The following is a 10,153-nucleotide window of genomic DNA, read 5'->3' as shown; positions in this document are numbered from 1 at the left end:
TTTAGCACCGCCATCTATCCTAGTACCCTCAACTAAAACCTATATATATAGCTATACGATTCTATAGCTATAGATATATAGCTATAGATATACCTAGTATACCGCTTACTTTAAACTCTAATTGTAAGTACAAGGATACAATAATTTTGTATAAACATAGTTTAATATAACAATTTTTTATTTTAATGTAATATAACAATACATAATAAAATAATAATAAACATAATAAAATATACATAATTTGTCTTGAGCACTCATGGTATCCGCTTGACGGTGAAGATGCTCCATCACAACTTGTGATACTCCAGTCTCGACTGGAATTTTCCTTAGCATCTTCTTCAGTGTTGTTTCTCAATTACACAGCTTCCTCAGTAGCTTGTACGATTTTGCTGACTGCTTCAGAAGTGCCAAGGCCAATATCTTCTCATCCGTCGTGTAGCGCCTTCCCTGAAAACATATTTCATAAAGTTATAAATAAGTTACAATTAAATAACGCAATGAAAATACAGCATTCTTACCAGACTAGATTCTGATAAGGCTCTTGCTCGTTCCAGTCGTGTCTTTAAATCTTCTCTCTTCCTGTTAGCATAACAGTTGCGTTTCAGTAATTTCTTCACAACGCTGTACAATCTGGCTGCAGTTGGGGTCAATTGGCACTTTTTCATGGCCCGCAGCAGTACATTTTGGCTCTTCTGTGGGGTTGAACACTGCTGTAACTGTCCTGATGATGTACTTGGACCAGCTTCGTTGTGTCCATCAATATCCCACGCTGTTTCTTCGTAAACCATATCTATACTTGGCGTAATCAGTTCTTCATGATTAGTGTCTTCATTTCTCAGCGGTGTAGCAGATGCTGGATATTCATCTGCTTCTATATTATCATCTGCATATTCCGTCTTCTCACTTTGCAGATGTGTCTTCTGCACTAATATTATTTTTTCATGCACTTTTTTCACTTTTTCTTCTAACTGCTGCACTCCTTTGCACCTCACTGTCCACTATCCTACAAAAAACTTTAAAAAATTTTGTAATTTATGCACAAAATTCCAAAAATAAGCTCGAAAATAAGTTTCCCGAGTGTCGTTCAATTTTGCAAAATTATTTGTAAAATTGATTTAACACTGAGCAAACTTCTTTTTTCGAGGTTATTAATGTTCTTTTGTGATGATAAAATATAAAATATTATTAAAAAAATCCTGTGAAATCGTCGCTTTTGCAATGGTTCACACAATCTGACACAATCACAGCACGGGGCACGTGATTGACAATTGAACGTTGATTTTGGCGGTAGTAGGTAGTATTCAAATATTAGCGCCAAATTCTCCGCCCAATAGCGACAGGGAATTAAACAGTGCTGTGATCGTGGTGCCATCTAGTCTAGTTCCCTCAACTATACTAGGCGGCCCAAGGCCATACATAAGAGTTTTCTCCCCCTGGTCTTACTTCTGCGTACAAAGGGCTTGGTTTTGTTTGCAGCGATCCACTCTCTTTAGATTTACGGGAAGACGATGGTTTAATCTCGTTTACTATGTCCTCGTCGTTTTCGTATATCGTCGCCGGCACTCTACCCTAGTAGCATTTACGGTTGGCGTTTCGTTGGGCCTACGTTGGGGGTTTGCGTTGGGCAACCGTTAGAAATGTCGCTCTTTTTTGCAGTTGGGCCAACAGTCAGGGCCAACGTTGGGCCAACGTTCAGCCAACGTTGCGCCAGCGTCGGGCCAACGGTAATACCCAACGTAGGGCCTACATTACTATAATACGATAAGCCAACAAAAGGATTCTTTCTGTAGGGTCAATTAATTATATACATATATATATGTGTATTATAAAAATATTTTATTTTTATATCTCACAATCAGTCATTTTGTGAGGTAACAATACTTATGTTGAAATTACCAAAACAGCTTGAGAATGCTGCGGATCTTAGTCTGCCAACCTTGGGAGATTCGTTGTTCTCTGCGTTTGTACGTGCAACCGATTTTGGCGTTGATTTCTTTGGTAATACTTTCTTTTTGGGTTCGGTCTTCTTCGTACCGGACTTGGATTTCATGCTCCTAGTAGTGAATCTAAACTCTGTCGATACACTACCTTTAGTCGCTACGTCTTCAGGTTTGTACAAATGTACAATTTTCTACTTATTAATAAATTCAAACCATATTATCAAGCGCGATAACACTGTTTCATTACAAATATTGCAAATTAAACATTATTTACAAACTTTTTCACAATGATTTTGGCGTTGATTTCTTTGGTAATACTTTCTTTTTGGGTTCGGTCTTCTTCGTACCGGACTTGGATTTCATGCTCCTAGTAGTGAATCTAAACTCTGTCGATACACTACCTTTAGTCGCTACGTCTTCAGGTTTGTACAAATGTACAATTTTCTACTTATTAATAAATTCAAACCATATTATCAAGCGCGATAACACTGTTTCATTACAAATATTGCAAATTAAACATTATTTACAAACTTTTTCACAATGATTTTCGCGTTGATTTCTTTGGTAATACTTTCTTTTTGGGTTCGGTCTTCTTCGTACCGGACTTGGATTTCATGCTCCTAAACTTGATCCAACGAGAGAGCAGTACCGTTTCGCGCAGCTCGACTGATCGCAGCGCCTTGCTGCGAGCCTCCCAACTCCCACTCCACTACGCACTCCCCACTGTCTCGACTGAAAGTTTCATATACGCGGTGTCCAGAAATGAAATGAATTAGGATGAAATTATAGGCCATTATAGGGAATAGAAAATCGCGACTATTTGCAAATATAATGAATTAATATATTTTATTTAAATTAAAACATAATTTGTACATTATTTTCATATATGTTATTATTTACATTCATATATTAATATTTACAAAACATGTACAAATTACAATTTACAGACCATTTACAAATTATAACTTACAACTATTTACAAATTATAATTTACAACTATTTACAAACTATTTACTAATTATAACTTACAACTATGTAGGAAAATAAATGGAAAAGGATGACTGGTGTGGGCATTCAAATAATAACAACTATTGACGGTGAAGCCGTCCGCCAAGAATGCGATTTATAAATGTTATAAATTAAATTACATTAACTTAAATTAAATTACATTAAATTACATTAACTTAAATTAAATTACATTAAATTACATTAAATTACATTAAATTACATTAAATTACATTAAATTAGAAATTAAATATACATATTTACAAATTATTTATAAAAAATTTACACGTCGATGTCCGAGTCATCAGACGTCTCCAACAACTCGCCATTTTCTTCCAACACGGAATCAGTAATATGGTCGAGTTCGTGGAGCCTGTCTTCCTCCTTTATTGCGTGGCGAATGAAATTTTGCCAATTGTCGGTGGACACATTTTCGATGGCTTCGTGTACAAGTTCGCGGACATCTGCTAACTTGTATGTCGTATTCCGCGCTCGGATAAACTCCTTAACTTTTGCCCATGCGAGCTCAATGGGGTTTAGCTCGCAGTGGTAAGGGGGAAGGCGTACCACGGTACATCCATGTTCTGTGGCATATTCATCGATGACAAAGATGTTAGGCTGCCGATATTTATCAACTAAAGCTAATAACTGAACTTTGACGTTCCGTGGATTCACCTGTTCCCCCTTACCCTCGAGCCACGTGATGATTCGATCCCGTGTCCAACTCTTCGTTGGATACTTATCCTTCCTCACGCTGTGGTATGGCGCATTGTCCATAACAATAACTGCCCCATCTCGCAGCATGGGCAAAAGTTTGCAGAACCACTCAAAAAATGTGTCCCCGTTCATCTCATGATGATAATCAGCAGAGTCTTTCTTCGACTCGAAACAAAGGAGGGCCCCAGGTACAAATCCGTCTGCTGACCCGACGTGTAAAATGATTAGACGCTTACCTCTTCCGGTGGGAGCAGGTATGCCTATCGATAAGCCCCTTTCTTCGGCGTTCCTTGGGCAGCTGACACTTGCATCCACCCACAATCTCCTCTTGCAGTCCCCGGCGTTGATCCACGTTTCATCGAGGTAGTAGATGGGGCGTCCTTCTTCACGTAGGGTCCTTATTCTTTCGATGTACCTACAATGTAAATTGTATAGTGTACAATAGTATAAAAAACATTTTTGAATGTATGTTGATTGTTACTTACTGTTGCCGCCAATATACAATACGGGGTTCATCAATTAGGGCGCTGTTGCGCTTCCTCACAATGTATTTAAACTCCATACATTTTAGAAGCGTGTGGAGTGTTGTCTTCTTGAACGAAGGAAGTTCTTCATCGTTGTTAATAGCATCTAGAATCTTGTCCAACGTTGGAATCTCCCGATTCAACCAAAAGCTGTGCACCTTCCTCCTTATGGCTATGAGGTCTTCTTCCGATGTCTTCTCCAATATGCTCAATCTTCGCTTCTTCTTATTTGGCGATGTCACGTTTCCTGTTGTTTTGTACTCCGCCAGAGTTTTGCATACAGTATCCCGTCCAATTCCTGTCTGTTTAGAAAGGGATTGGACGATAGACTTGTATGTCATGCCTGGGTTCACTGTATTGACATGCTTATACAGATTTACCAGCATCTGCTTTTGAGCAGATAGCACAAACTAAATAGAAAAAGAAACACAAAGCCAAACACCAATCATGCATAATAAATAAAACAACCAAAAGCCATGCATGAGCATGCATAATAAATATTTATAATACGAACTTACCTTCCCTGGCGGATTTTTCTTTGGTGGTGACATATGGGATGGACCAGGAACTTCCTCTTCCATTTTAAATGCCCTGAAAATCCTGAAATCACTTGTAACTCTTTAAAATTTAACCGCCAAAAACTTCTCGACTCGGCGACTAACCCGCGGAATGCATCCTCTCGCAAACACGTGTTTTCGACTCGGCGACTAACCCGCGGAATGCATCCTCTCGCAAACACGTGTTTTCGAGTCGGCGACTAACCCGCGGAATGCATCCTCTCGCAAACACGTGTTTTCGACTCGGCGACTAACCCGCGGAATGCATCCTCTCGCAAACACGTGTTTTCGAGTCGGCGACTAACCCGCGGAATGCATCCTCTCGCAAACACGTGTTTTCGACTCGGCGACTAACCCGCGGAATGCATCCTCTCGCAAACACGTGTTTTCGACTCGGCGACTAACCCGCGGAATGCATCCTCTCGCAAACACGTGTTTTCGACTCGGCGACTAACCCGCGGAATGCATCCTCTCGCAAACACGTGTTTTCGAGTCGGCGACTAACCCGCGGAATGCATCCTCTCGCAAACACGTGTTTTCGACTCGGCGACTAACCCGCGGAATGCATCCTCTCGCAAACACGTGTTTTCGAGTCGGCGACTAACCCGCGGAATGCATCCTCTCGCAAACACGTGTTTTCGACTCGGCGACTAACCCGCGGAATGCATCCTCTCGCAAACACGTGTTTTCGACTCGGCGACTAACCCGCGGAATGCATCCTCTCGCAAACACGTGTTTTCGACTCGGCGACTAACCCGCGGAATGCATCCTCTCGCAAACACGTGTTTTCGAGTCGGCGACTAACCCGCGGAATGCATCCTCTCGCAAACACGTGTTTTCGACTCGGCGACTAACCCGCGGAATGCATCCTCTCGCAAACACGTGTTTTCGACTCGGCGACTAACCCGCGGAATGCATCCTCTCGCAAACACGTGTTTTCGACTCAGCGACTAACCCGCGGAATGCATCCTCTCGCAAACACGTGTTTTCGACTCGGCGACTAACCCGCGGAATGCATCCTCTCGCAAACACGTGTTTTCGACTCGGCGACTAACCCGCGGAATGCATCCTCTCGCAAACACGTGTTTTCGAGTCGGCGACTAACCCGCGGAATGCATCCTCTCGCAAACACGTGTTTTCGACTCGGCGACTAACCCGCGGAATGCATCCTCTCCCAAACACGTGTTTTCGACTCGGCGACTAACCCGCGGAATGCATCCTCTCGCAAACACGTGTTTTCGACTCGGCGACTAACCCGCGGAATGCATCCTCTCGCAAACGTGTTTTCGACTCGGCGACTAACCCGCGGAATGCATCCTCTCGCAAACACGTGTTTTCGAGTCGGCGACTAACCCGCGGAATGCATCCTCTCGCAAACACGTGTTTTCGACTCGGCGACTAACCCGCGGAATGCATCCTCTCGCAAACACGTGTTTTCGACTCGGCGACTAACCCGCGGAATGCATCCTCTCGCAAACACGTGTTTTCGACTCGGCGACTAACCCGCGGAATGCATCCTCTCGCAAACACGTGTTTTCGAGTCGGCGACTAACCCGCGGAATGCATCCTCTCGCAAACACGTGTTTTCGACTCGGCGACTAACCCGCGGAATGCATCCTCTCCCAAACACGTGTTTTCGACTCGGCGACTAACCCGCGGAATGCATCCTCTCGCAAACACGTGTTTTCGACTCGGCGACTAACCCGCGGAATGCATCCTCTCGCAAACGTGTTTTCGACTCGGCGACTAACCCGCGGAATGCAATAAAACATATTGTTTAGGATTCAGCTTAGAATAAGTTAGTTTTAAGATGTAGAAGTCGAGCGATACAGTCCTCGATAGCCCCCCGCGTTACCCGTACCCAGGACTTGCGCTCCTGCCAATCCGCGGTACGCGACGTCCGTGTTTTTGGCGATTCCCGGTATCGCGCTCGTGAAGCATGATCACGTGATTACCGAGAACCACCGTTAATCATGCGGTTTACCCGGTCGAGGAGAATCTTTCGAACGCTCAACCGATCCAGACGTTACGCAATCGCGCCCATTATTCTTTGTACGCAATCATTACGTTGCCGGTCATCCTATATTGTTTCGTTTACCGTCGATCGTGCCAATACGTCGTGATTGCATCCAGTTTCGTTTCGCGATTGTTGCAATAAACGAAAGTTTTACCGGATCAACATACTGTTGTGTCTGATTGGCCTCTTTCCAAGATCACTTCGCTCACAATTTTCATACGATTTCCCTTTCCGAATTCCCTTCAGTGTTCAAACCCGATCCGACAAAACACCTATCCATACAGTCCACTCCCCAACCTCAAATAGTCCCGGGTTCCTGAACACATATATAACACCTAATGCATTTTGGTGTCCGTCGGTATCGGTGCGCTAACGCCCATTTCCTATATCTCGTCTGTGCTAACACCCCGTTACCATTCAGTGTCAACACCTCTATACATAGAATTAGAGAGATGTATTATTATTATTTCTAGGGGCACAATATTTATAGCCGGGTTAATAGCAAATTATGGATATAATTTAAAGAAAATTATTGCTATCACTGGCATTTTAAGGTGTCGGTACTTCAGATTCCTATGGACACCAAGTCCCATAAGGTGTCAGGTCTATTCCTATATTTCGTCTGTGGTGATACTGTTTCTTCCGAGAACATCCGAAAAGTAGTATCGCATGTTGGTAACGTTCTTTACCAGTTTGAACGTTATGGCACTACAACTAACGGCGGTAAATTCAAATTTTGCTAAAAACGAATATAATTCTTGTAAAAACTCCTGTGTGTGTTGTGTTCTACCTGAACTTGAATCTTCTTCGCCCAAATGCGAAAATAAAATAGTTTAAAGAAGCATAAAAATCTTCTCTCGCACAATATTCCCAAATGAAATGATTAGATTACGTTATCGAGGGCGAGTTGATTGTTTACGATTCAAGTTTCCGCGTTGAAGGATCTATTAAAAAGCCTCGGTCGTAGACTTGGAAAAATGACATAAAGGGTCCGAGGTGCGGGGTTCGAGGGGTTGAAATCGAGGACAGAAGGGGGTCGAGAAGTTTTTCTTGCGAAATAGAAAATTGCGGCGAGGTTGTCGTTGATGGGATCAGCCGGATCGGGTGCATAATTTCGTGAACGTATCGACGCCTACCTGTGGACCACGTAGCCGCCGTAACTCAGTTTCGGAATGGATCGCCTCCTAGGAATACTTTATGCGTGCTCTCTACACATCATTCCTGGAAAATGGAAGTGACTGGATCCTGGCTGGTAGGGTGGGTGGTGAGGTAAGGAGGACAAGGATCTTAGGTATTCTAGAAGCGGTGCGGGACGACTGCATCGGGTTGAACACGACGTCGTGGCTCGGATGCTGGGGGTGGATCGGCTGGGGGGATGCGAGGCAACACCCCTTCCTCTCTCGGAACTGCAAGCACACCGGGTCTGCGGGTAATGATATAAGGATGCCAAGGGCCGTGGAAGGCGGCCGGGTATCAACTTTTGATCCGTCGATATCGCGAGCTACACCGGCAGGATCCCTCGAACGCGATGTCGCGTCGGTATTCAAACGGCTCTAACTCGATATAAGCGACGCTCCCCAAGGCATCCTTCCACGGCGACGAGGAGGACGACCTCGGAGGACATCTATCCCATCCACCCCCGAAGCCTCTCTTCCCTATCTAGCCACTCACCCCCGAAATAAGAGTATCGTCTTGCTCGACTAGCGAATTCAATTTGCATCCCGACTTCTATTTACCGCTCCACACCCCCAGCCCTTCGTAAAGTGATCGCTGGATCTCTTTCGCCAATGCTCTTGCTCGATTCTGATACTGACACGGGACTTGTTGAGCGTACACTGGAAACGATGAGTTATTATCCGCCGCCAAAGCTATTGGCATAAAGGTTGATGAAACTGCGTAGTCAGTCTTAGACATCCGCGTAATTCAACAGGGGAAATTTCACCGGGCTGGGGAATTGTTCCGCAATTAGCGGGGATGGCGTCCAGTCACGAAACGGTTAATTGCGTTCGCGGGAATCCTTGGACGCGACAGAGGGAACGTCCGGCGAAAAGTCGTAAATTCGGGGCTGACAATGAAACACAAGAACGCAACGGAGTCGCGTGTACACGCGGATTAATCAGACACGGGGCCGGCTAAACCGTATTGACGTGGAAACAGCAGCGTACAGTGAAACAGGCAGAAGGACTCGGCGCGGCGATCTGGATCATCAATGATGCAGCTAAAGGAAATACATGGCGCCAACGGCACCGGCCACGGTGCACGTCCTCGGGGGTCGATTTCGTCCTGGCGGACGGGACATCGTCGATCGAATAATCACTTTTCGAAAGGCATCCTCCTTGTCCGGGGGCCGTTCGTCGTTGCCAATCGTCGACGGCGACGCCGCGCCGAGCCGAGCCGACGCGATCATTTATTCAAGATCGGTAATGAATCGAGCTCCCGTGGGGACGTCGTCATCGCCCACGTATCCCGGATACGATAGACCTATTTCTCGGTTGTTTCGCCGGGACTTTAACGGTGCCGCGTTCCAATGGGAAACGTTTCCTTCGCGTGGCTTACGATTAGATATGCTCCTGTAAATTTTAAACATAATTTTACACTCGAAGATTACATTAAAGCTCATCCCTTTCTACTTTCTATCGATCAATCCTTTCCTTGACATGTGAACCTTTTAGATAAGGAAAAATTTGTTCGCATCCTTCAACGATTATTTCATTTTTCCGTAAAACTCACTGTAGTTCAATAGAAATATGATCACTGTCCTAACACTTATGAATGGGAGTGTATGTATACATATATGTATTGTATTTATTGTGTTAGAAATAAATCGTCTATTAACTCGGCCTATTAATATAAGACTGGAGTATCCAGCACGCTTTATCTCCGCTTCGTGCGGTTAGTATGATTTTTAGGTGGATGGGAATGGTTTTCCAGAAGCCCCCTCGCGTGAAATTTTTATATTGGCCGGAGCGGGGGTGTCGTTGGCAAAGCGGTTTATTTATCGGCAGCAATTTGATCGCGATATAAAGTCGTCGCGTTCGATGTTTAACTTCGAGAGCCAGGCCAGGTAAGAATTCAATCGATCTCTTCTCGTACTCTATTGAGTCAGTCAACCCGAAGACGCCTGATTGATCGCGTCGGAACGTGCGACGTGCCACTTTCTTCTTCCGAAGAGCACGGCCCCATTTATTTTATTCTCCGTGGCTCGTTCCCGAGCTATTTGTTTCAACTCCCGTCGTTATTAGAAAAGCCTACTGACAAATGGCGCTTGCACTTGACAGTCTGTCGCAGCCTCGATGCTGCCGTGTCCCCTGGAAAAAGGAGCTCGTCGGTCGACACTCGTAAAACACTGGCTGACTCGCCAGATCTAGACGATAAACCTTACCAATTATTTGC

At 44.5% G+C, this 10,153-nt stretch overlaps 2 protein-coding genes across 4 annotated transcripts; both read right to left on the bottom strand.

Moving 5' to 3' along the window:
• Positions 1 to 20: 20 nt before the first annotated feature.
• LOC143211645 (uncharacterized) lies at positions 21 to 788 on the bottom strand. Its single transcript, XM_076429486.1, has 2 exons — positions 519 to 788; positions 21 to 447 (listed from the first exon to the last, which is right to left on the bottom strand). Exons 1-2 carry the CDS (start codon positions 786 to 788, stop codon positions 352 to 354), a joined length of 366 nt encoding a protein of 121 aa, XP_076285601.1. The 3' UTR covers positions 21 to 351.
• A 1,086-nt stretch (positions 789 to 1,874) lies between these two features.
• Positions 1,875 to 4,997, bottom strand: LOC143211640 (uncharacterized). 3 transcript variants are annotated; one of them, XM_076429476.1, is made up of 4 exons: positions 4,849 to 4,887; positions 4,705 to 4,786; positions 4,148 to 4,488; positions 2,607 to 4,077 (listed from the first exon to the last, which is right to left on the bottom strand). In XM_076429476.1, the coding sequence occupies exons 2-4, from the start codon at positions 4,765 to 4,767 to the stop codon at positions 3,228 to 3,230; spliced, it is 1,254 nt and encodes a 417-aa protein (XP_076285591.1). In that variant the 5' UTR covers positions 4,768 to 4,786; positions 4,849 to 4,887; the 3' UTR covers positions 2,607 to 3,227. The 3 variants fall into 3 exon arrangements, 2 of the variants coding, with proteins under 2 accessions (XP_076285591.1, XP_076285590.1); XR_013009493.1 differs by adding an exon at positions 1,875 to 2,384 and having other exon boundaries at positions 2,472 to 4,077; positions 4,148 to 4,996; XM_076429475.1 differs by having other exon boundaries at positions 2,608 to 4,077; positions 4,705 to 4,997.
• Between the last annotated feature and the right edge of the window lie 5,156 nt (positions 4,998 to 10,153).

This window comes from Lasioglossum baleicum, chromosome 8, assembly GCF_051020765.1.
Source record: "Lasioglossum baleicum chromosome 8, iyLasBale1, whole genome shotgun sequence".
In the NCBI taxonomy this organism is placed as follows: Eukaryota; Metazoa; Arthropoda; class Insecta; order Hymenoptera; family Halictidae; genus Lasioglossum; species Lasioglossum baleicum.
The sequence above is the reverse complement of the archived record's forward strand: the minus strand, read 5'-3'. Positions and strand labels throughout refer to the sequence as shown.